The 25,473-nt window shown below is 47.9% G+C and overlaps 1 protein-coding gene across 3 annotated transcripts in view; it reads right to left on the bottom strand.

Moving 5' to 3' along the window:
* The window catches only part of ASTN1 (astrotactin 1), a 666,610-nt gene that overhangs the window by 420,731 nt on the left and 220,406 nt on the right, over positions 1-25,473 (bottom strand). For all 3 annotated transcript variants that reach the window (XM_086956551.1, XM_086956560.1, XM_086956570.1), the window contains exon 2: positions 14,389-14,576. In XM_086956551.1, coding sequence (XP_086812677.1) covers positions 14,389-14,576 — 188 coding nt within the window. The remainder of the gene's footprint in view (positions 1-14,388; positions 14,577-25,473) is intronic.

Here is a 25,473-nt window from a genome sequence, read left to right as displayed (position 1 = left end):
AGGGCCGACATTGGAGAACCCTGCCCTTGGTTTAGACCTCGTGTCCTTTCTGCCCCACGTCTTATGTTTCTTGCCTTTTGTGGTGCCTCCAATTGTGCTTCCTTCTCAGGGGTTACCTTCATTTGCTCTGGCTTCAAGGGTCTTTGTTGGTACCAGGCAGTAGCGGCCTGTGCAAGTAAGAGCGTTGGGACCAGGTGGGGAGGGGGGGGTGGATTGGACAGACGACCACGATGGGAAATTAAATAAATAATTAATTTTTCCTCGTCGTCTGTCGAAATAGCCCCCCACCTGGCTCCACCGCCCCACCACTCTTACCTGCACCGGTTGCTGCTGGTACGCAGTCTGTCAAAGGATCGTCATTGCACCATCCGCCAGAGAAGCTAGTAAGCCTTTCCTTCTCTCCTTACGGCTATACTTAACTTTTCTCTCAATTATATTCTCTTTCGTAAATGTTGTTTTCCCCTTCGGCTTAGCTGGTTTCCCTATTCCTCTTGCTATACAAAGAATCCTGAGAAAGAGGCTGTGCCCACAGTACAGGGACAATTCCAATCCCAACCCATCTCACTCTTATTCCTACTGCCCTTTCTCTATAGTCCCCCGATCATGCTGTTGGTGTTGTTGTATTTCTCACTGCACCGCTAACAGATTAAGGGACGGCAAAGTGACCAGTGGGCCCACCTTATCAGAAACCTGACAACAGTCCATGCCTACTTTGCCAACTCCATTGCTGTTCTTTCCTCCTCATGGCACCTAGCTACTGCCCAAGTATCTAACACCAGCTAACCACTGCCGGTACCTATCGTTCTGAATTCAGTACTGCTTGCACCACTACTGGCACTGCCTGCTGCCCTAACATCTGGTGGCCCCTGGATGCCCGTGCCAGTCTTGCCTGATACTTTTCTGCCCAAACCTTTCCTTGAGTTTCAGCTCCACCACCGTCCATGCATTGTGCTGGCTTCCCTCTTCGCTGCTGAACGCGCCTCTCCCTGGTAGCCTGGTTCTACCCTCATGACTGTCTTAACTCCTGCCATGTCTTCACTCTGGTTTTCAGTCTCTATTGCTGCCAGCACCATGCCATCTGAGCTCCATCGCTGCCCATGTCTCCCCCTAGCATGCCAGCTCCATCACTCGCTACCCCTCTTCTTGCCATCCCAGACACAGTGGTGCCACCGCTGCCCTTTTCTAGGCCCTCTGGCTGCTCTCGACTCTACATTTCTCTTTGCACCACCCTGCACAACTCTGATACGTCAGGAGGCACATCTCACCCCCTGGCTGGTTCAAAGTCAGAATAATGAGTACAAAAATATTGACTTACAAAACATTGAGACAAGACTATCAACTATCAAAATATTGCGAAGGTAAGTATATATTGTTGAGTACAAAAATTACTATGCTCAACTCCACATGTACCTTCCTTGAAAATATGAATCGACTAAGATGATACATGTGGAATTAAGTATAGTAAACCTAGACTTATCAATATATACTTGCCAGAAAAATATGTTGGCAGTCTGAACAGAATATTTTTGTATTTGAAAAGTGATATTCTGGTGGAAACACCCTCACCCTTTGTCCCCCTCACATCTTCCCATATCCAGCGACTCCACCCTGGACTGTGCCTCTCCACCGGTCTCCTGTTTCACCACTGTCCACGACTCTCAGACAGCCCGGCTCCATCTCTGCCCACACCACTGTCTGGCAGCCCTGCTCCCCACATTACCTTAGCACTAGTCATTAATCTTGGCTCAGACCCCTGCCAGGCAGGTGAACATCCGAGGATGGCATGCGCATGGCCGCGTCCCCGCTGGCATCTCCACGCACGGCCCATTAAACAGTCTTGGCATTAAAAGAAAACCTTAGACATATTAGAGGGAAGAGAGGCAGCCTGGTGCCAGCCGGACCTGCCAAGATCCCTGGGCAGGCCATGCGAGTGCATGAGTTGTGGGGAGTGACGAGGTTTCTGTGGTCCACAAAAAGATGCCTTGACCCTTTTAGTGCCATGGATCCCAGCAAGGAACTCCGTCTACCAAACGGATTGACAGTCGTGTTTGTCCTTCACAAAACCATGACCTCTGGCACAAGATGCACAACGCACAGCAGTAACATCTCCAGACTAGAAATAAGGAGATGCAAGAAGGAAAATACAAGAAGTCTGTGCCTAGATTTATCAAGGGTTTGCGTCGCCCTTGCACAAGGGCGACGCAAAACCGATATTAAATGTATCAAGCCACGCACGGCCATCATGTGCGGCTTAATAAATCTCGAATGTCGCATGGCAGTGAAAATCGCGACCTCATGTTACTCTGTGGCAGGGAGGCGTTCCATGGGTGGTGCGTGGGAGTTCCTATGCATCCAACCTTGTATTATGACACATTACAGATATAGCAACACCAGTAGCGGCCAGTGGTGGGAGTGCTGCCTGGCACTGAGGCAGGGCGAGGGAGGGATCCTCTCGTGAAACTGGACAGGGAAAGGCGGAAAGGTGGAGGGATTGCCATCTTGCATAAATGCTCTACTATCTGCCGGATTGAGCCCCTCTCCTCCCCGCTGGACTCTCTTCAAGCTTTGCATTTTATGTTAAAATTCACTTCCTCGGCCTCCTTTGCCGGCATCCTTCTTTATAGACCACCCGGTCCTAGAGCCACCTTTACCCCCCACCTCCTGGAATTAATAGAGCCCTACATTGACAAAACCAACCTCACCATTCTAGGTGATTTCAATTTTCACCTAGAAAACCCTGATTCAGCTGACTCCACGCTTCTGCTCGACTCTCTAGCATCCTATGGCTTTGTGCAGCAAGTAATGGGCTCCACTCATTCCGCAGGGCATACCCTGGATGGAGTTTTTACTAACGACTCCAGGCTACTCACAGGCCCTCCCCTTCCCCTATCTTGGACTGACCACATGGCCGTCCCTCTTGAGCTCACCCTCTGCCCTTTGGCCCCTTCCGATAAGTCCACTAGTCATCAGGTCTCCAAAAGGAATGACAAGGGCCTCAATAACGAAGCCCTAGGCCCTTTTATCGCCAACCTCAACCTTTCATCTATATCTGATATAGATATGGCTTCCCTTGATCTCTCCAACTCCATAACAAAGGCCATTGATACCCTGGCCCCAGCTAAATCTTACTACTCTGCCAGAAAGCGCCCCTCGGCCCCCTGGTACACCGACGCCCTCAGATTGCTCAGACAGGACTGTAGGAAGCAAGAAAGGCTTTGGAGGTCCCAACTCGATCTACACAAAAGAACTAAACATAAGGACATGCTCAAAAGATATAAGGCCGCAGTTCTAGCGGAAAAAATGTCATACTTCACTAACCTTACGACTACCCTCAGATCACTCAGAGAGCTATTTAAAATCGTGGATAATCTATCCATGGCTCTCCTCCCTGACCCTATTGTGCCCTCCCAAGAGTTGTGTAACCAGCTCTCCACTTTTTCCACACAAAAATCAAGGATATTTACACAGCTCTAGAAGATTGCAACCTTAACACCAATATCGCCCACCTTCCGACAACTCTCCCCCCACAAGACTCGATGTCTCTTCCTCATGGCAGCATGACAAATTTTCCCCCTCTTACTATGGAGCTCCTCCATCAACTCCTTGACAAACTTAAGTCTGGTTACCCCCTTGATCCCTGTCCCTTAAAAATCCTGAAGGAGTGCAAAGAGGTTCTCTTGCCCCCACTCCTTTACATCATGAACCAAGCTATCTCCAAGGGCGCTTTCCCAGCATCTTGGAAAATGGCCATAGTCAAGACACTCCTCAAAAAACCCTCCCTAGACCCCACCATCCTAAAAAACCTCTGCCCGATATCCCTGCTACCTGCTCCTGCCAAGCTATTAGAGGCCCACCTTAACTCTCATCTCAGCGCCTTCCTGGATAAATCCTGCCTGCTAGATTCTTCTCAGCATGGCTTTCGGAAGGCGCACAGAGTCAGCTCTCACAGTGGTGGTTAACAACATCCGCACCTAGGTCGACAGTGATCAGACTACCCTTCTGATCCTGCTCGACCTTACAGCTGCATTCGACACCCTGTCCCCGGCTATTCTGATTGCTCGCCTCAGTGAGATGGGAATAGATGGGCCTGCCTTGAGCCTCCTGGCCTCGTTCCTCAACCAACGCATGCAGAGGGTTAAACTGGGTGACTTCCTGTCTCCTGCCAAGCCTGTGCAATGTGGGGTCCCGCAGGGCTATCCTTGAGCCCCACACTTTTCAACATTTATGTGGCCCCCCTTGCCAGGCTTGTAAGATCATTTGGCTTAGAAGTATTATCTTATGCCGACGACACCCAGATTATGGTCTCCCTCAATCAATCTGTGGAGACCGAGGCATCCAACTTCAGGAACTGTATGGAAGCAGTAGCAGGATGGATGACCAAAAATTTCCTAAAACGTAATGGGGAAAAGACGGAGGTCTTGGTCTTCGGAGGCAAACATGAGATCTGGTCGGCTGACTGGTGGCCATCGGCCCTTGGAGTATGCCCCACACCCACCCTTGCAGCTCGTAACCTAGGAGTTATTCTTGACACCACACTTTCCCTCGATAGACAAGTGAATAGAACCGTCTCTACCTGCTGCGGGGTTCTAAGGATCCTCCGCAAACTCTCCAACTATCTTTCCTTGGATTCCAGAAAACAACTTGCTGTGGCCCTTATCTCTTCACGCCTAGACTATTGCAACGCACTTTATCTGGGCATAAACAAGAGTCTGGTTCAACGCCTGCAGGTTGTGCAGAACGCTGCAGCCAGGTTTGTTGTCAACGCCCCTAGACGGTCCTCTGGCTTGGCCATAAGAAAACATCTCCACTGGCTTCCGATGCTGCCCAGGATAGATTTTAAGGTCTTATGTCTAACCCACGGTGCCCTTCATGAATCCGGCGCAGAGGACATCAGGTCCCTGGTATCCTTCTATACCCCTGGCAGAGTCTTGCGCTCTGCCAATAAGAATCTTCCGTCCACCCCCCGGACGAAGAAGACCAGATGGGGAGGGAAGGCTTTCTCTGCTCTTGCCCCGAAGCTCTGGAACCTTCTCCCTGAGAAGCTCAAGGGCCTTGCACAGCCTGATCAATTTCGCAAAGCCTTAAAGACCTGGCTTTTTACCAAAGCTTGCCAGTAGTTCTCCCCCCCCGCTTCTAATCTATGCACTGCCCCCAGCTTTTCGATCCTATGCGCCTTGATGCCTCTGGGCAAAGTTCTGCGCTATATAAAACTACTTTCATTCATTCATTCAGGGGCAGGGTGGGGGGTAGTAAACTACGGATTACGGACGATTAGAGATAAGTAAACATATAAATAAATAAAACACATTTTGTTGCGCGTGCTGCATCGCCAAATGCGTTTCAGTGCACGCAACATAATTCGTTTGATTTATTTATATGTTTACTTACCTTTAATCGTCCATAATCCGTAGTTTACTCTCCCCCACCCAGCCCCTCCCCTGCCCCACATAAGCGCACAGCAGCACTCCCACCAACGGCCGCTACATACCTACACTGGTAGACCTGGGAAGGTGTCAGAATTCTGCAACTCCCTACCAGAGGCATCAGGAGGAGAAATATCTTTATTTCACCTTGTTGTTTCTTCTTTCTAAGTGTACAGCATTCTGCAGTACACATAGAAAGAGGAAAATGCTGCTAAGGATTGTTTTTGTAAAGGAAGGTACCCCTTCTTGCACAAAAACAATCCTGTCTGCAACACAGGCAACCTTGCAGCATGACGCCAGGAGGTCTGCATTGGCGCTAAGCAGCCAAAAGTGCGCCAGCATTGGGAATGTGGAATATAATGGTAAATGCGGCACATTCCTGCCTTTTCCCTTTCACGCAGAGCAGAAAGGTGGCTTGCTGCGTTGCATGAATTTCTTTCGAATATGGGCCCAGACCTCTACCTAAACACGCAGAATATGTTACATTATCTCAAAACACAGCAGGTGCCACACCTTCTGCAATTTTGGAAGGAGCTGAAGACTCATTTTTCAAGCAGTGCCCAGGGTTGGACTGAGAATGAAAATAGTCTTGAGCACAAAAATAAAAAAGCCAGCCATTATGAATTAGAATGCTAAAAAGGTGGCCCATGGTTTTCAAATTGGGGCAATTATGAACTTGCAAGACAAGCTACATAAAGGTGTATTGTAAGGTATGGAAGACTGCACAGATGTGTGCTTCCTGCAGGCAATAGTTCTTTTAATATCAGAGAATTCAACAGTAAAAACCAGCCCAGAAGTCCATAAAATTGGCCCACAAATAACCAAAAACACTAATCCGTCAGATCAGCCCTTCAGGCACTGCGTGATTGCACTATAGGCCAGTCCGATCCTGGCCGCACCTCTTCACAATATAAAAGTTCCTACTGCTGTTTCGTCTGAGGTCCATCCCATTTACAGCCCTTTCTCTCGTAGTTTAGGCTTGCGTGCCTTTCCCTACCTATCTGACCCTATTCCCTGCACCCAATTTATAAGCCTACTGGATACCCCATACTACCCACTCCCTCCCACTAGAAAAATGTGTGCAGAATATTTCTCTACAAGTTTGTGTTTTGTGAAGATTTTCTGTGCAGAATGGCAAATGTTAGCATATTTTTTATCTGAAAATTTTCCATTTGCATTTAATGTACATCAATGCAACAGTCACAATGTTCCCAACGTTTCAAACTTTCCATATAACTCTGCAAAGGCTGCAAAAAAAACAATTGTTTAACTTTGCACACCCCTAAACTGGATAAAGACAGTGCAATGAGATAGGATGTTGTAGTGTCCTAGCTGACCTATGAACCACGCGGACAACTTCTTACTTAGGGAGCTTCTTTATTCAGGTCTACAGCCATGGTGGTCAGCAGTGAACTGCCCTCTCGTCCCCCAGCTCCTCCCTTTCCTCCCGCCCTCGGCCTTCCCTCGGGCTGGTCCTAGTGCCTGGTCAGTGTGGTCACTGGGCACTGTCTATTGACTACATTACACCTCCCCCCTCGGTGGATGGTGGCATAATGACGTGTCCCTGATCAGATCACAAGTTCATTTCTTTAAGGTTCTTTGATCAGACGCGATGGCTTCTTAATCACACGTCTGGGGCGTGCTTGAAGGTCGGGGTTGTCGCTCTCATTCTCATCAGTGACCTCCATTGGTGGTGAGCTGTTGGTTGTCAGTATCTCATGGTCTTCCGGCTCCAGTTTGGGATTGGCCAGTGATTCGGTGACAGTGGGTCCGCACTTTTTGAAGTATGTCACATTTCTGGTGAGTCTCTTCCCTTCAGTCTCCGCGGTGATCATGGTTCCCTTTTGTTGGATTACCTTGAGTGGAACCTCGTTATATCGACAATCAGTCTTTCGGTGCTGCTCTTGTCTTGCCAGCACCCAGTCTCCTTCTTTTATTTGCGGGGGGCCGCGTGACGTCGCTCGTCCGCACAGTCTTTCATCTTTTCCTTTTTTTCTTTGTCTCTTGCCGCGATCTCTTCGTGATCAGAGTCAGAATCCATTTCTGGCGCAATCAGATTCATCATTGGTATTCTGGTGCGCACTGGGCGTCCTAGCATGATGGTAGCGGGACATTTGCCCATGGTGGAATGAGGCGTGTTTCGATAGGCCCGCAGCACCTCGTCAAGTGCTGTCTGCGGGCGCTTTCCGGTCAGTTCTGCTTGCTGTAGGGTCCTCTTGATCGTGGCCATGAAAAGTTCAACCATTCCGTTGGCCTGGGGCCATAGCGGCGTGATCTTGCGATGTGTGAAGTTGAGGTGTTGGGCGAACTCAGCAAAGTCGTGGCTATTGAAAGGTGGTCCATTGTCCGACTTTACCACTAGGGGAATTCCCCAGGCGGCAAAAACCTCTTCCAGGATGGGTATGGCACTCGATGCTTTTGTGGAGGTGCACAGCTGGGCGAAGGGGAATCTGGAGTATTCGTCCATGATGACCAGGACATATTGGCCCGATTTGATCGGCCCGAAGAAATCAATGGCAATGTGTTGCTAGACGCCCTCCGGTAGTGGGGACATTTGTAGCGGTGCAGGGGGGTCTGGACGACTTACGAGTTGACATTGCAGACAGTCCTTCAATGTCGCTTCCACCATCTGATCTAGTGTTGGGAACAAGACCCTTTCGCGGAGTGCTCTTTTTGTAGCTACAACGCCCCGGTGTCCCTCATGCGCTAAGTTGACAACCCCTTGTCTGAGTTGTTGTGGTATTACTATTCTGGTGTCTCGTAAAATGAGTCCATTGGCGGCTATCGACAGTTCTTCATGGACATGTTTGAATGCCGCCATGTCAGTGTTTTTTGTCCATTGCTTGACTTGCGTCTCCAGCCGTTGGTTTGGATCATGTGTTTCACTTCTTGCAGGGTGGTATCCGTTTGTGTTGCTTCACAGATTGCATCCAGTGGTACAGCCGGAGGCCTCGCTTGATTCACTACGAAGTGAATGTATTCATCCGCTATTGATTGTTCCCGTTTGTTGTCTTTGATGGGGTGTCGTGACATGTAGTCTGCTGGGTTTGCATCCTTGCCTGGCTTGTGGATGATGGTGTATGTGTACTCTTGCAGCCTTAGGCCCCACCGCTCTATTCTTGGTGGCATTTTTGCTTTCGGGTTCCCGAAGATTGTGATTAGGGCTTGGTGGTCCGTTATGAGTGTGAAATGTTTTCCAAAAATGAAGATGTGGAAGTGTTCACACGCCCAGACAACCGCCAGGCTTTCCTTTTCTGGTTGCGAGTAGGCCCTCTCTGTGTCCGTCAGGCTTCTGCTAGCATACGCTACTATGTGCCTTTGGTCTTCATCCCTGTCATACTGTGCCAGGATGGCACCTAATCCTACGGGACTGGCGTCCACCGTTATCTCCGTCTTCATTGCTGGGTTGAAGTATGCTAGGTTCTTTGCTGATTCAACAGTTCTCTTAATTTCCCGAAATGCTCCTTCACACTGGGTGGACCACTGGAAAGATTGCCCTTGTTTAGTGAGCTTCCTTAATGGGTAGCTTAGTGTAGCATAGTCGGGAATATATCTGGAGCAGTAGCTGGCCATACCTAGGAACGATCGTATATCGCCAACGTCCTTCGGGCTTGGTGTGTCATTCAGCGCTGCTACCTTTTCTGTGTCTGGTTTCATTCCGTTTCCAGAGAACAGGTGTCCGAAAAATGTTAGTGTTGGTTTGTGCAGTTCACATTTAGCTTCGTTAAGTGTGAGGTTCGCGTCCTGCAGCGCTTGACAGACCTCATTCAGCGCCTTGTTGTGTTCAGCCGCCGTTGCTCCGTATACGAGGATGTCGTCACTGTAGTTCAGGACCTGTGGGATGTGGTGTATTGTTCTCCTGATGGCCTCTTGAAATATCTCTGCCGCTGATGACACTCCGAAACTTAGCCTCTTATATCTGAATAGTCCAAGATGTGTTGAGAATGTTGTGATGTATCTTGACCTTTCGTGCAACTCTAGCTGATGGTATCCTTTGTTGAGGTCCAGTTTTGAAAATATCTTTGCTCCGTTGAGGGACGTGATCATGTCACTGATGTGTGGGCCAGGATGTCTCTCTCTTTCAATGGCTGTGTTGGGCGCTCTCATGTCTACACACAGACGAACTCGGCCAGTTTCTCCTTTGTTTGGGACCACTACGACCGGGGAGACCCACGGGGTCGGCCCTTCCGTTCTCTCGATGATGTCTGCCTCTAGCAGGTCTCCGAGTTCCTTCTCCACAGCTTCTTGGAGGTGAAATGGAATTTTTCGGTGGTGTTGTGCCACCGGCGTGACTTGTTCATCTATATGTAATTTTATTTGACAGTTCTTCAGTTTTCCTAGGCCTTGGAACAGCTTTGGGAATTTTCGGATGAGTGCTGGTTTGTCAGTGACTCTGAATAGGATATCCACCAGTTTCAGCCGTTCGGCAGTTGCCAGGCTCAGGAGGCAGTCTGCTTCGGGCCCTTCAATGACGTGGATGTATGCTGGTATTGTCCGGTCTTCATAGGATAGGCCAGTTTCGAACTTCCCGAGGCACGTCAGTGGCTTTTCAGCCATCCACGTATACACTTGCACATGGGCCTCCATTAGTTCTGGTTGTGGATTCATCCGGTGGTATTCAGTGGCTGGTAAATAGTTGAGCGTTGCCCCACTGTCGAGCACAAACTGGGTGGGGTGAGAGCCAACGTTGATGTCCAGACGCGGGTATTCTTTCAGTTGGTCTAGGTCTGCTACCCGATAGAGGTATTCTTTTCGAGGAGCAGGTGGTGGAGATCGAGATTCTCTGGAGGATGATCGCCGAGACTGACATGTCCTGCAGGAGCGGTCACTTGATTGTGAAGACCCGGAGGACGAGTCACGTTTGTCTTCGACAGCCCTGACATGATGGCGACTGCTTGAGTTCGGGTATCGTCGGTGGCTTTTCTTGTGGTCACTCTTTGATATGGCCCGCACATGCTTTCAAAGTGGTTGTCTCTCCCACATTTCCGGCATTGCTCTCCCAGCGCTGGGCATGCGTCTGCATGTGGGAAGTCGTAGCCGCATCTGTAACATTTGGTGTGCTTGTCCGAACGTCCTTTCGTGTATCTCGTGTCTTTGGGCCCCCGGTGAGATTGGTGGTGGTGTTTCTTGGACCTGGATGAATGATCACTTGGCGGAGACCGCCTAGGTTCGCGCCGAGACTGTGTCCTGAAGGCTCGCTCCGGTCGCTCGCTTTTCCCGCTTTCCATGCTCTTTGCATGCTCGTCAGCTTGTTCCTCTATTCTCGTCATGTCCACGATTTCCGTTAGTGCATAGCTTTTCTTCAGTAGCTTGCGTCTCAATCGTTCGGAGAGACATCCTTCTATGACTCTTAGTCGCATAGCATCTTCCTTCGAAAATTTATCAAACTCGCAATGCTCTGCTAGGCGATCCAGACGAGTCACGAACGCCTCCATTCGTTCATCTCTCTCTTGCACGGCCCGGTTGAAATTGCACCGCTCATAGTCAACATTCTTCTTGTGCAGGAATTTACCGTTCAGGGCTTCCTGTGCTCTAGTGTAGGACACCAGCGATTCTGTTGGCAGTTCTTTTATGATCCGTCCACCGTCCCTGCCAATCAGGTTCCTGAGGAAGAGTAGTTGGTCTTCCTCGGTCGTTATCTTGGACGCCTTTATGAAGTTGTCAAAGTCTTCTATCCATTCTTGCCACCGCAGGCTGATACTCCTGCCAGACTCGACAATAAGGGGCTCGGGGCGCCGCAGGAGAGATGCTCGCGACATGCTTTCCGGGGCGGGGTCAGCCATGGTTTGCTCGTAGGTCTTGACGCCTTTTGCAGTCTGTGTTCACTCTTTTGTCCGTTCTTGTTGCACTCGCCAGTGCTGATTTGTTATCTCCGTTGCACTCGCCAGTGCTTGTTTGCAAGTTTTGTTGCACACGCCAGTGCTTATTTGATACCTTCGTTGCACTCGCCAGTGCTTGTTCGTTATCTCCGTTCCACTCGCCAGTGCTTGTTTGTATACTCTGTTGCACTCGCCTGTGCTTGTTTCTCTGCACTCGCCAGTGCTTTTTTTTCTTTTTAGTACTTCAAGACTCTTGCCTGACTTCAAAATGGCCGCCGGCAATCCCTCGCAGGGGATTGGTCGAGGCTGCCTGACTCCAAGATGGCCGCCGGGAATCTCGTTTCTGGCGGGATTTCGGCCGATTTGATTCTGATTTTGACCGGGAGCCTGGCTGGGTCGGCGTTTTCACTCACCCAGACCGGGATCCGCCGCTGGAGGCAAAGGGGTAAGGCAGTCTTTATTTTTCACCGCCGAGGTGGGCACCGGTGGGTGGTTGTCTTGCTACGCCGTCGCCGCCGAGGTGGGCACTCGGTGGGCGCTCCTCAGGTCCGCGTCTCGCCACGCCGTCGCCGCCGAGGTGGGCACTCGGTGGGCGCTCCTCAGGTCCGCGTCTCGCCACGCTGTCGCCGCCGAGGTGGGCACTCGGTGGGCGTTCTTTCTGGCTGCACGCCGCCGAGGTGAGCACTCGGTGGGCGTTGTTCTTCACTGCACGCCGCCAAGGTGGGCACTCGGTGGGCGTTCTTTCTGGCTGCACGCCGCCGAGGTGAGCACTCGGTGGGCGTTGTTCTTCACTGCACGCCGCCGAGGTGGGCACTCGGTGGGCGTTCTTTCTGGCTGCACGCCGCCGAGGTGGGCACTCGGTGGGCGTTCTTTCTGGCTGCACGCCGCCGAGGTGGGCACTCGGTGGGCGATCTTCTTGGCCGCACGCCGCCGAGGTAGGCACTCGGTGGGCGTTCTCCTTCCTTTCCGTTCGCAGCGCGCTCAAGCCTCCATACGTGGGGCGAGCCCGGGTCAGTCGGTCCCCAGTCGCTACAGGCGCTAGTCACACGCACAGGGTGTCTTTTAACCCTCGTCGCCAGTTGTAGTGTCCTAGCTGACCTATGAACCACGCGGACAACTTCTTACTTAGGGAGCTTCTTTATTCAGGTCTTACAGCCATGGTGGTGAGCAGTGAACTGCCCTCTCGTCCCCCAGCTCCTCTCTTTCCTCCCGCCCTCGGCCTTCCCTCGGGCTGGTCCTAGTGCCTGGTCAGTGTGGTCACTGGGCACTGTCTATTGACTACATTACAGATGTCGATATTTACGACTCGATATTTGTGTATGGGAATATTTTGGGCGTCAATATTCTATCAGTGAACCGGCTTCAGACAATCATAGGGCTTTGCATAACTAACTCTTTGGACACTTTTTGGAATGGGGTTTTAGAGCCTCATTTTAGTTTAAGCCCACATTAGAATACTGCAATCACTGATTAAAATAGTGAGGGAAAGGGTAGCCCAAGCCTTTTATACTTGTATACTGCAGAAACCTCCATGCAGATACTGAGGCCTAACGATATCCACACAGGGCAAGCCGTTATACGGTGAGGCGGTCCTGTTGCCTAGTTACTTAAGCTCATGATGCCCTTCCTGCATGTCATATGGTAGAGGGGGAGTCTTCTCCTATAGATTATGTCATTCAGGTGAATGTTCCCTTCAATAAACTTCTGTCATCCTTTGACTTATTCACATGAGCAGAGAAAGGATGCTTTAATATGGGAAGATTCTAGATTTTTGATTCTACAAATATACTTAATATCTTGTCTAACTAGGGCTGGCCTCGAGAATAGCATTACATTGGCCAATCAACCATTGTTGCCTCCGCCCCTCTTCTGTGGATCAGGCCCAGGACAAACCTGGCTCACCTGTATATCCCAGCACCCTGAGTTTACTAATTGTTCACTTTAGTTAAATCCTTTATCTAAAGACAAGCAATTTATGTGGTGACAACACAAGTACGCATCACAGAACCACGCATGTGCAATGAACCTGACATGTCTTCATGGAATAGAGGCATGACAAATTGACCCGGCTGAACAGGCAATGAATACAATATGGAGTAACAGACTCAAGCTATATATGAATGTAATTATAAAGAATGACCGTGCAATCGTGCAATGTCACTTTTTATATTGCTAATAAAGCTTTAGAGGCTGTCGTAACAGACTCTATTGGCCATTAAAGGCCCACTCCAGCATTTGGCAAGGGCCTTTAACAAGGTAGTTGGCCTTTAATGACCAGTAGAGCCCGCTACAGAGGGCTCTAAGGCTATAAGAACATTTCGCCCCTAGAGGCGCCTGAACTTGGGCAATTAAAGCTGTTGGCCGGCAGAGCCCCGATGCTCTAAAACAAAGGCCTCACGGAGCCCGAGGGGATTGAAATCCCCTCGGGCTCCATGAGGCCTTTTGTAGACAGAAACAGCTGTGAACAAACATTGGAATGTTGGAGCTCCGACTTCTATTGGCCATTAGAAGCCCAGAGCACTCCATTGTTTTCAATTGAGATCCCAACATGCCAATGCTCTAATAAATATTATAAAAAAAAAAAATAGGGCTGATCTGAGCTGTCCATCCTGATCCTGGGTCATTTGGATATTTAGCTTTTGCTGAATTGAAAGGATTGAAATAGAAGGACAATTGAATTAAATAACAATACTAAAGTCCCTGTAAAAGGCTCTTCTAATTATCCTGTGTCACTCGGCCTCCTAAACCATTAGACCACAACATCTTTATGCACTACTGGTGTTTCCTTATTCGGGATGGAAGGTATGTGGGTGGATGGCAGTTGTTGGATGTCCCAGAGGTGAGTGAGCAGACAACTAGCAGAGACAATCTGACGGGTCCACGAGGGGTAAGCAAGCACTGGCAAGTTGGCTGCACAAGCACGTAAAGGCATACAACGTTGAAGCACAGTGAAGCAGAAGCAACAAAATTGCACAAAAGACCTGGCCAAGCTGACTGAGGAGGAAGGGGAGTGCATGCACTGGGCTTTTCAGGGTTCTAGATAGAAGGGCAAAGAGCATGTCCATCCATGATCCCTCTAGGCTGCCACCATCCATACCCCAATAGCATGGTGTGTCCTGGTGTCAGGTTTGGCACAGTCGACCTACCATGACGGATATGTGTAAAATCCTCAGCTCCTCCTCGGCTGACTCGCTCTGAGCTTCCTCTGTGGGCTCCCGATCAGGCGGGCCGACCGAACCATCCTGGTGGTGTATGTGAAAGAGGAGGGTCCCATTCTCCATCCACTGTTGCCGCCATCTCACCAAAGGAATGTCATCCGTGTTCCCGGCAATCTCTGGAAGGATAAGAGGCAAAAAGCTTAGTACATCTCCAGTGACAGACTCTGCACACAATCTCTCCTATCTTCATTAGACTTTGTGGGGTTTTCCAGCACTACAGAGCAAGAGTCACACAAGTGCCCACAGTGACTGCGGCAATGTTTATACTACAATATACTTGTCCTGTATATCACACCATCCTATAGAGAGGTGGGAAACAATAACAACCAAGGAACTATACAGAAATCATCAAACAGGAAGACAAATCCCTAAAAACCTCTACACCTCTAAAAATGACATTTCTCATATTTCAATAGCCTGGTAGACATCTTAAGAAAGCGGGGTCTGGAACTAATATGTTTTACCTACAGTTGCAAGGAGGCTAGGGTTGCCACCGTTCTCAGCAAATTAAATTCTGTATATATACTCGAGCCAGTGTTTGTGATTAGCCATGAGAAAATTAATTTGAAATATATTTTAATGTAATTAAATCTTGTTATGATGAATAAATATTGAACACACAATACGTTAGTAGCACATTATTTAATTTATTTTAATTAATAATAAAAACAGTAATACAAAATGTAATATTGGGAAGGGACAGGGATTAGGCATAATTGACAAAGTAAAGGTCATAACGAAGAAGTCGTGTCGAGGAGATGGTAAAATTAATGATGAACAAAGGCTGATGAGGTAATCTAAGACAGTGAAAACTGCTGTGATAATGCTATCACAGTTAATGGTAGGACACCTTATTGCATATATCCATTCTTGGTGGAGATGGGAAGCCTGGTCGAGGATGTGAGTGTAGTTCGTAAGGGGAAAGACCTCCCTTGTGGCAATTTGCTGGGTAAAGAATCACAATTGTTTTTGTCCACCCCTATGTTCTGTGAGTAAATTGTGCAAATATCAAAGGGGCTGCTCTTTGTCTGAAGGGTGAGATTTCCAAGCCAGAGAAAAAAGTTACAAGGATAAATGGTTCTGTACAAAATGTTGACAACCACGACTTCCCTTTCCTTTTAATAGGATGTGGCACAGCGGCCAAAGCTACAGACTCGGGAGCTGGGGATCCAGGTTCGAGTCTTGGCGTTGGCGCAACTTCCTGTGATTCTGGGCAATTTACTTAATGTCCATGGACAACGGCTGGATACCCTCATGGGTGATAAGCCACACTATATAAATCCACAAGCTTTAACATTGTAACTTGACTGCGAGGACTGAATAAACTCTTGTTGTATTTTATTTGCTCGCTCATAGCCTGTCTCTTAGTAGGAAACCTCAATAGTGGAACCCAGCCTTTGCCCTGGACCCTACAACGGATTCACAGTTAGTCCTGTTGTCTTCTCCAGACCTGTCTAACATATATTTTAGCTTCATATTTGGTGCTTATGTTTAACATCAACGTGTTTATTTAAAATTCAGGAAGGAGTTTGTAAGACTTATGGAACTTTTGCGTGTGTCATTGAGGATTATCATATAAGTATTTATTCATTACACGCTTCTGAAACTCATCATTCATACCAGTTTGATTTAATACCGCTTCTAGGAGGAGACTTGAGAAAATATTTATTTTACTTTTAAATTGCAAAGCCTGGATATTGTTTTTAGGAACAAGATCCGTGAAAAAATGTATTGTTTTAAAATTGGGAAGTTCACACTTTGTTAATTGTCTCTTTCCTTCCTTTACGTGCATTACTTTTTGGGTTTTCTTGCCCCAGCTATAACTGACTGTTGTCAAAAGACCTCTTGTGGACCATACCAAAACCTTCCATTGATTACCATTGGTTGCCTTTCCTGTCACTCTATTTTACGTACTTGTTATTCAATGGTTTTCCTTCCTCTTCTTGTGTTTGTACCTCCCCTGGAACATAGTCTCTTTAAACATCCTTTTGATTGAATGACTTGTATCCTTCCACTGCCCATATTCACTGAACTACTTTTTCTTTTTTATTCATCCCTCCATGATAGTGTGTTTATTTTCTGTCTCTCTCATGTGTGCTGCTTCCCTTGCACCAAATAGCCACACCTCTTCTCCCTCCTACTCCCAGAGTCTCTCCTCACCTCTCCCAGCTTGTCTATAACAGCACAGAAACAGGTATATGTGTGTGGTGGTATGAATAAAGAGCAGACATTAACAGCTGTTTGGGGTTCATCTCCTACGTTCTACATATAGCATGAATGCAGACAAAGGATTTTATTATGCTGGGGGAAGGAATGGCTGCAGCACTCAGCTGGCGTTTGAGGAACAAGGTGAACTTAGCATGGTAGAAAAGGAGATGACTCTTCTCTTGGAGCACCATACATCTGCTCCCTGGGCTACTGCAGATGATCATATGCCAGAGAATGTTTCACTTCTGAGTCCTGTGGGCAGTTAGTCAGGCTTTGGGAAGAATTTGCCTTTAAATGCTGATGCTTCCTGTTTTTAGACAATTATGTTCAGAGTGTTTTCAGTGAAGCTCATTTGAAAAATAAAGTAGGCCTTTTATAAAGATTGAAAATATTGAACTCGATGCACAATTTTGAAATACCATTAGATATTATTCCTTTTCCTCTAGTATAATGAAATGCTTTTTCTTCTATTTATTTTTTAACAATTCTCTACAACCAAGCCTTCAGTGGCAAAGGCAATAACTTTGCACTTGCAATATAAAGGTGAGACCTGTCGACTTTGCGAATGCTTGCTCTTTGTGCCACCCACCAGTTTCAGAACAGGGTTCTTGCCCCACTGTTGAACGGTTTAAGTGTTTATACTTGAGCCATATCCCTTACTTTCAGAAGGGCATTAGCCACACTTGGTTGGCTAACCAATTGGATGCTTGCTAATCCCAGGTGCCCCACACTCAAACTTCCCAAAAGTCTATTGTTAAATAGCACACAGAATTATTTTTTCAAACTCCAACTAGTGGGTTAGATGTGCTCTAAGAGGACAGGGACTTTTATGGCTGAGGCCCAGGTGAAAAAAAAACACTGGCAAACAATAAATATGGCTTACATTTGAGTCCTGGCTAAAAGCATTAAAAAGAGCGTGCTGCGTTGAAAACAATGCACAAAATATCGCCATCTGCATAGGGGGAATTTATGAGGCAAAGAATTTGGTTTGCAAAAGTGTAAAGTACTTTTAAAGTGTAAAATAGTCCCTCAAACATTGCAATGCAAGCCTTCATTGGCTGCTGATAACACATAAAATAACAGAAAAGCATAAGGTGAGACAGAAATACTCTTCAAAGCCCACTGCTTGTATATTTTAAAGAATTGGTAACAATCGGTCTTGCAGACAGCTGCACTGCCAAACAAAATATGATAAATGGGCATTGAAACAGACCTTATAGGACCCTCTATTTCTGCTCATCTCCTCCTTAAAAAATAAAGTATATGTGCTGGGAAAATGCAATGTGTTGGGGGTTCCACCTCAAATGTTATCACCAACATCTAGGTGAAGACAGGCCTAGATGTCAGGTTTATCAGACCACATCGAATAGTTGAGATGGTTTGTGGGCCCGCCCACACCAGTGAATTGCCCACTTTGCTGGTGGCCCATTCACGTTATTTACAGTGCTCACCACCTGAGGTAAGGTTGTTTGTAAATTGTAAGCACTCCCAACACGTTCAGATAAGGGACCAAGTGTGGCCTTTACTCTGGGTCCTGTGGTATAAGTTGGTTACTCGAATCTCTCCATAAGTAGCAAAAGCAATACCTCCAGGCGTTACTTACTTTTAAATTTACCATGTCAAGTAATTTACTGCACTTGGTCTGAGATAAATGTCCTAAATACACTTTCTCTGAATTTGTCAAGCACAGGATTCTACTTCGAATATATTAAGCCACGCCCTTAGTTAAATAGGCCACACCTCTTGCTGAGTATTTTAGATATGATTCTCAGGCCAAGCACTTTAAAGACCCGCTTCCATACCTTTAAACCCATATAAAGCTCTGGCGGGTACCTCACAATGATTATCACAACTTCAACTCATAGTCACAGAACTTTTTACCATATTTGCACCTCATTAAGGAGAGTGTAGCTGAGGTCTACTTCATTGCTAAATTTAGAATCTGAAATCCACCTAGCAGACGAGAGGTACCACAGAACTTGCACCTTATCCGAATTCTAACTTCTAACTGAATCATATTTTTACTAGAGTACTGATAAGTCCCCACTGTCTTGTGCGGACACTTCACTCAGCCACTGGTTTACGTTTCGAGGTGCCACGAAGCAAGAGCGCAAGCAGAAGCAAGGACTTTCCATGTGGTACGAACTATAATCTGGAAAGAACTGACATTACATATTTGAGCAATTTATAACTTCAGGGCTTTTAAGAAGGATATATGGACATTCCTTTTTAATCGAACCTAGTCCTGAGCCTCTGTTCGTGGAATATCCTATTATTTGTTCGTTGTTTTTTTATTGTTGACTTTTACTCTCCCTTTTCTGTGGGGGTTGTTCCTCCGCACCAATATAGTATTTGAGAATGTGTGCTTAATAAATAATAATAATATTTAAGACATTATAAAACATTTTATCCAAAATTGACTTCACATATGAGAGGAAATAGAGGAAATATTATCTGGCCTCCGATTAGCTGATGAGAGTCATCAGAGAATATATCATTCTATATATCTCATAGATGACAAGCACTAAATAACTCATTATAATAATCATACCTCATAGCTGAGATGTTCAAATCGAAACTCTTCCTCAGAGAAGAAAGGTGCAAGAAAACTTCCTAGATAAACTCTACCTCACAGATGAAAGTCAGTGAAACAAGTCTTATCCAAGCCCTACCTCACAGAGAAAAGATAGTGGAAACATCTTATCCAAGCCTAACCTCCAAGATCAAGTCAAGTCAAGTCAAAAAATTTGTATAGCGCACTACATACCCAGAGGGTTTCAAGGCGCTTAGGGAGGGGAGGAGGATTATTTATCAAATATCCACGTTTTAAGCAGCTTTCTGAACGCTAGGTGGTTCTGGGTGAGGCGAAGGTAAGAGGGGAGTGAGTTCCATGTTTTAGCAGCCAGGTATGAAAAGGATCTGCCTCCCATGGTGGTCTTGTTGATGCGAGGTACAGTGGCGAAGGCTTGGCTGGAAGAGCGGAGTTGGCGGGAGGGGGTGTAGAAGGACAGTCGAGAGTTGAGGCAGTCTGATCCGATGTCGTAGAGTGATTTGTGTGCGTGGGTAAGCAGTCGGAAAGTGATCCTCTTATTGACGGGTAGCCAGTGGAGGTCTTTAAGGTGACCAGAGATGTGTTCGTTGCGTGGGATGTCTAATATGAGCCTGGCAGAGGCGTTTTGTATTCGTTGTAGTTTCTTCTGGAGTTTAGCGGTGGTACCTGCGTAGAGGGTGTTTCCGTAGTCCAGTCGGCTCGTTACTAGAGCGTGGGTGACTGTTTTCCTTGTTTCGGAGGGGATCCAGCGAAATGTTTTTCTGAGCATGCGAAGAATGTTAAAGCAGGAAGAGGATACGGCGCTGACTTGTCTGTTCATTGAGAGTGAAGAATCCAGGATGACGCCAAGGTTCCGTGCGTGGTCTGTCGGGATGGGTGCTTTTCCGAGGGCTTCCGGCCACCAGGAGTCGTCCCATGCAGAGGGGGATGTACCTAAGATGAGGACTTCTGTTTTGTCTGAGTTCAGTTTCAGACGGCTTTGTTTCATCCATTCGGCGACTTCTTTCATTCCTTCGTGTAAGTTAGTTTTGGCGGTGCTGGGGTCCTTGGTGAGAGAGAGGATCAGTTGAGTGTCATCCGCGTAAGAGATGATGTTGAGGTTGTGTTGGCGGGCGATGGCCGCGAGGGGGCTCATGTATACGTTGAAGAGGGTGGGACTGAGTGAGGATCCTTGAGGTACGCCGCAGATGACTTCAGAGGCCTCGGACTTGAATGGTGGGAGGCGGACTCTCTGGGTTCTTCCGGTGAGGAACGAGGTGATCCAATCGAGTGCTTTTCCTTGGATTCCGATGTTTCTGAGGCGTTGTAGAAGGGTGCTGTGGCAGACTGTGTCGAATGCTGCAGAGAGGTCGAGGAGGATGAGGGCGACTGTGTCACCATTGTCCAGTAGAGTTCGAATGTCGTCTGTTGCTGCGATGAGGGCGGTCTCGGTGCTGTGTTTGGCTCGGAAGCCAGATTGTGAGGGGTCGAGGGATTTGTTGGCTTCGAGGAAGGCGGCGAGCTGGTTGTTGACGGCTTTCTCGATGACTTTGGCCGGGAATGGGAGAAGCGAGATGGGGCGGTAGTTTTTGAGTTCGGTGGGGTCTGCTGTTGGTTTTTTCAGAAGGGCGGTGAGTTCAGCGTGTTTCCAGTCTTCTGGGAAGGTGGCGGAGTTGAAGGAGCAGTTGATGACGTCTCGGAGGTGCGGTGCTATGACGGAGTCTGCTTTGTTGAAGATGTGGTGAGGGCAAGGGTCTGTGGGGGATCCAGAGTGGATGGAATTCATCAGGCGGATGATGTCCTCAGTGGAGATTGGGTTCCAGGCGTTAAGGGTGTTTACGGGGGGGAGATGGTCAGCAGATGGTAGGGTGGGTTGGCTTCCGGGTTGGTTGTCAAAGCTATTGTGGATAGCGATCTTGTTGTGGAAAAAAGAGGCTAGGGAGTCGCAGAGGGTTTGAGAGGGGGTGATGTCGTTGGAGTTGGCCGAGGGGTTGGAAAATTCCTTGACGATGTTGAAAAGTTCCTTGCTGTTGTGGGCGTTGTTGTCAAGTCGATCCTTGAATGCTGTTTTCTTGGCTTTTCGGATCAGTTGGTGGTGAGTGCGGGTGGCGCTTTTGAAGGCGTCCTTGTTGCTGGTGGATGGGTCTTTTTTCCAGGCCTTTTCAAGGGAGCGGCATAGTTTCTTGGATTTCTTGAGATCATCGTTGAACCATGAGGCCTTCTTGTTGCCAGGTTTGCTTTGACGTTTTTTCAGTGGTGCTAAGGTGTCGGCGGTGTTGGATAACCATAGGGTGAAGTTGGCGGCGGCTTCGTTTGCGTTAGAAGAGTGGGCTGGGGAGTTTAGAAGGAGCGATGCGGAGATCTGGTCCGTGGTGATTTTGCTCCAGTTTCTTAGCAGAGTTGGTTGGAGGTGGTTGGTGGGTTTTGGTTTGTTGTAGGTGAAGTGAACGCAGCTGTGGTCAGTCCAGAGGAGATCCGTAGTGTGGCTGAAGGAGACATGATTGCTGGAGGTGAAGATGGGGTCGAGTGTATGACCTGCGATGTGGGTGGGGGAAGTGACTAGTTGTTTAAGTCCGAGGTTGGCGAGGTTGTCTAAGAGGGTGGCGGTGTTGCGGTCGTTGTTCTTTTCAAGGTGGAAGTTGAGGTCTCCCAGAAGGATGTAGTCTTTGGAGGGGAGCGCGTGTGGGGTGATGAAGTCCGTGATGTCTTCACTGAATTTTGCGCGGGGTCCTGGTGGTCTGTAGAGGAGGGTGCCTCTAAGAGTTGTCTTGGGGTCGATGTGGATCTGGAAGTGAATGTGTTCGGAGTTAGCGAGGTTGGCGTCAGAGCTGGTAGAGATGCGGATGGATTTCTTATGGACGATAGCGATTCCTCCTCCTGTGTGGTCGGTGCGGTCCTTGCGTGTGATCTTATAGTCATCAGGGATAGCGATGGTGATGTCTGGGGCGGAGGAAGCATTCATCCATGTTTCCGTTAGGAAGGCGACGTCTGGAGAGATGGTGTCTAGTAGATTCCATAGGTCAATGGCGTGCCTGTGGACCGATCGGGTGTTGAGAAGGATGAATTGTAGGTGGGTGGGGTCGGGAGTCTGATGTGTGGTCGTAACAGTGATGTTGTCGGTGCCGTAGAATTTGCAGGAGTGGCATGAGAATGGTCCATGGGTGCGACCAGGAGCGGCTTGGACGCAGTTGGGGGCGCGACCGGGGTTAAGGGCTAGGAGGGTGGCGGCATCGTAGGTAACGCGGGAGGGCTGGGCAGCGCGAGGGGCAGGGGGTCTGGCGCTGGGCGCGGTCCAGGCGCGGACGGGCGTAGACGGGCTTACCTTTGGCGCACCTTCGGCGAGGCCGTAGCGCGTGGACGCTGCGCGTGGGACCATCTGACATAAATGGACAGTGGAGGGGGCGGAGCGTGGGAGGGGCAGCAGGGAGGCGGTAGTGTGGATGAGGGGTGGGCCAGGGGATGACAACAACAAAATGGAGGGTCAAAGGGGAAAGGCAGACAGGGGCAGTTTAAATCCAAATGCCTCGAGAAATAAATGCAGTTTCACCAAAATCACAGACCCAAACAACAATGATCGAGTGATCAGTAGAGACAAATGTACACACACAGGCAAGTATTAACCCAATAGCCTGAGCGAGGTCGCGCTGAAATATGCAAATAGTTACAGAGGCGCTATGCGTGTAAAGCGCTATATTACAGGTTACAGCAGTGCTGTTTAAACGTGCAGACAACGATACCAGGGCGCGTAACAGCAGATAGTGAGGAGGAGCGAGGTGGGGCGACCGTGCTGAAGCTGGTCCAGGTGGTCACAGTTTGGCCGGGGAAGAGGAATGCTCGGTAAACGTGGGTGGGAGGGGCAGCAGGGAGGCGGTAGTGTGGATGAGGGGTGGGCCAGGGGATGACAACAACAAAATGGAGGGTCAAAGGGGAAAGGCAGACAGGGGCAGCAGAAACCCAAATGCGTCGAGAAATAAATGCAGTTTAAATCCAAATGCCTCGAGAAATAAATGCAGTTTCACCAAAATCACAGACCCAAACAACAATGATCGAGTGATCAGTAGAGACAAATGTACACACACAGGCAAGTATTAACCCAATAGCCTGAGCGAGGTTGCGCTGAAATATGCAAATAGTTACAGAGGCGCTATGCGTGTAAAGCGCTATATTACAGGTTACAGCAGTGCTGTTTAAACGTGCAGACAACGATACCAGGGCGCGTAACAGCAGATAGTGAGGAGGAGCGAGGTGGGGCGACCGTGCTGAAGCTGGTCCAGGTGGTCACAGTTTGGCCGGGGAAGAGGAATGCTCGGTAAACGTGGGTGGGAGGGGCAGCAGGGAGGCGGTAGTGTGGATGAGGGGTGGGCCAGGGGATGACAACAACAAAATGGAGGGTCAAAGGGGAAAGGCAGACAGGGGCAGCAGAAACCCAAATGCGTCGAGAAATAAATGCAGTTTAAATCCAAATGCCTCGAGAAATAAATGCAGTTTCACCAAAATCACAGACCCAAACAACAATGATCGAGTGATCAGTAGAGACAAATGTACACACACAGGCAAGTATTAACCCAATAGCCTGAGCGAGGTCGCGCTGAAATATGCAAATAGTTACAGAGGCGCTATGCGTGTAAAGCGCTATATTACAGGTTACAGCAGTGCTGTTTAAACGTGCAGACAACGATACCAGGGCGCGTAACAGCAGATAGTGAGGAGGAGCGAGGTGGGGCGACCGTGCTGAAGCTGGTCCAGGTGGTCACAGATGAAAGATAGTGAAAAATGTCTTATCAAAGCCCCACCTCACAGATGGAAGATGGTGGAAAACTTCTTATCCAAGCTCTACCTCACAGATAAAAGATAGTAGACAACATCTTATCCAAGCCCTACCTCACAGATGGAAGATAGTGGAAAACTTCTTATTTAAGCTCCACCTCACAGATAAAAGATAGTAGACAACATCTTATCCAAGCCCTACCTCACTGATGGAAGATAGTAGAAAACTTCTTATTTAAGCTCCACCTCACAGATAAAAGATAGTAGACAACATCTTATCCAAGCCCTACCTCACTGATGGAAGATAGTAGAAAACTTCTTATTTAAGCTCCACCTCACAGATAAAAGATAGTAGACAACATCTTATCCAAGCCCTACCTCACTGATGGAAGATAGTAGAAAACTTCTTATTTAAGCTCCACCTCACAGATAAAAGATAGTAGACAACATCTTATCCAAGCCCTACCTCACTGATGGAAGATAGTAGACAACTTCTTATCCAAGCTCTACCTCACAGATAAAAGATAGTAGAAAACTTATTATCCAAGCCCTACCTTACAGATGGAAGATAGTGGAAAACTTCTTATTTAAGCTCTACCTCACAGATAAAAGATAGTAGACAACATCTTATCCAAGCCCTACCTCACTGATGGAAGATAGTTGAAAACTTCTTATTTAAGCTCTACCTCACCGAAAAAACATAGTAGAAAACATCTTATCCAAGCCCTACTTCACAGATGGAAGATAGTTGAAAACGTCTTATTTAAGCTCTACCTCACAGATAAAAGATAGTAGAAAACATCTTATCCAAGCTCTACCTCACAGATAAAAGATGGTGGAAAACGTTGTATCCATGCACTACCTCACATATGAAATATAGTATAAAATGTCTTGTCCAAGCTCTACCTAAAAAATGAGAGCTACAGAAACTTTTGAACTAGCCAATTCCACGTCACAGATGGAAGGTAGCAGAAAACTTCTTATCTCTACTCTATCTCACAGGTGGGGTAGCAGAGAGTTTCGCATTCTAACTCTATCTTGTAGCTGAAATCAATCAATAGTGTTTCATGATTAATGTATTGTTTGGCGAGGGGCACCAGAGATCCTCTTGTTCTAACTCTAACATGCAACTAAGAAGTGTTGTTTCGTTAGCGACGACTACTCTGGCTCTACTTTATGCCTAATGGGCATCTCAGAACTTCTGATACAAAGTATTAACTCCCAGATGAGTGGTAGGGTTGGATGTCCCCCTTATACAGCTATCTCTAATCTTAGAGACAATCTACAACTCAGCTTTGAGTGCCAGCCCAGTGTACAGTATTGCATACCATTTAAGAATCATTGTTCTCCTCCAGGAGTAAGTTCTCCAACTGATGGAGTTGCATATTTAGGGTGGCAGTCTGCCATTCATGCCTATACATAAGGATTGGGCCTTTGGGCATTTTTGTGACACTGTCTCTTTTGGCCCCATTGACCACTTGGGGACTACTACCACGTGGACTTCGAAG

This window comes from Lissotriton vulgaris, chromosome 1_1 (genome assembly GCF_964263255.1).
Source record: "Lissotriton vulgaris chromosome 1_1, aLisVul1.2, whole genome shotgun sequence".
NCBI classification, from domain to species: Eukaryota; Metazoa; Chordata; class Amphibia; order Caudata; family Salamandridae; genus Lissotriton; species Lissotriton vulgaris.
This window is presented reverse-complemented; position numbering and strand designations above follow the sequence as displayed.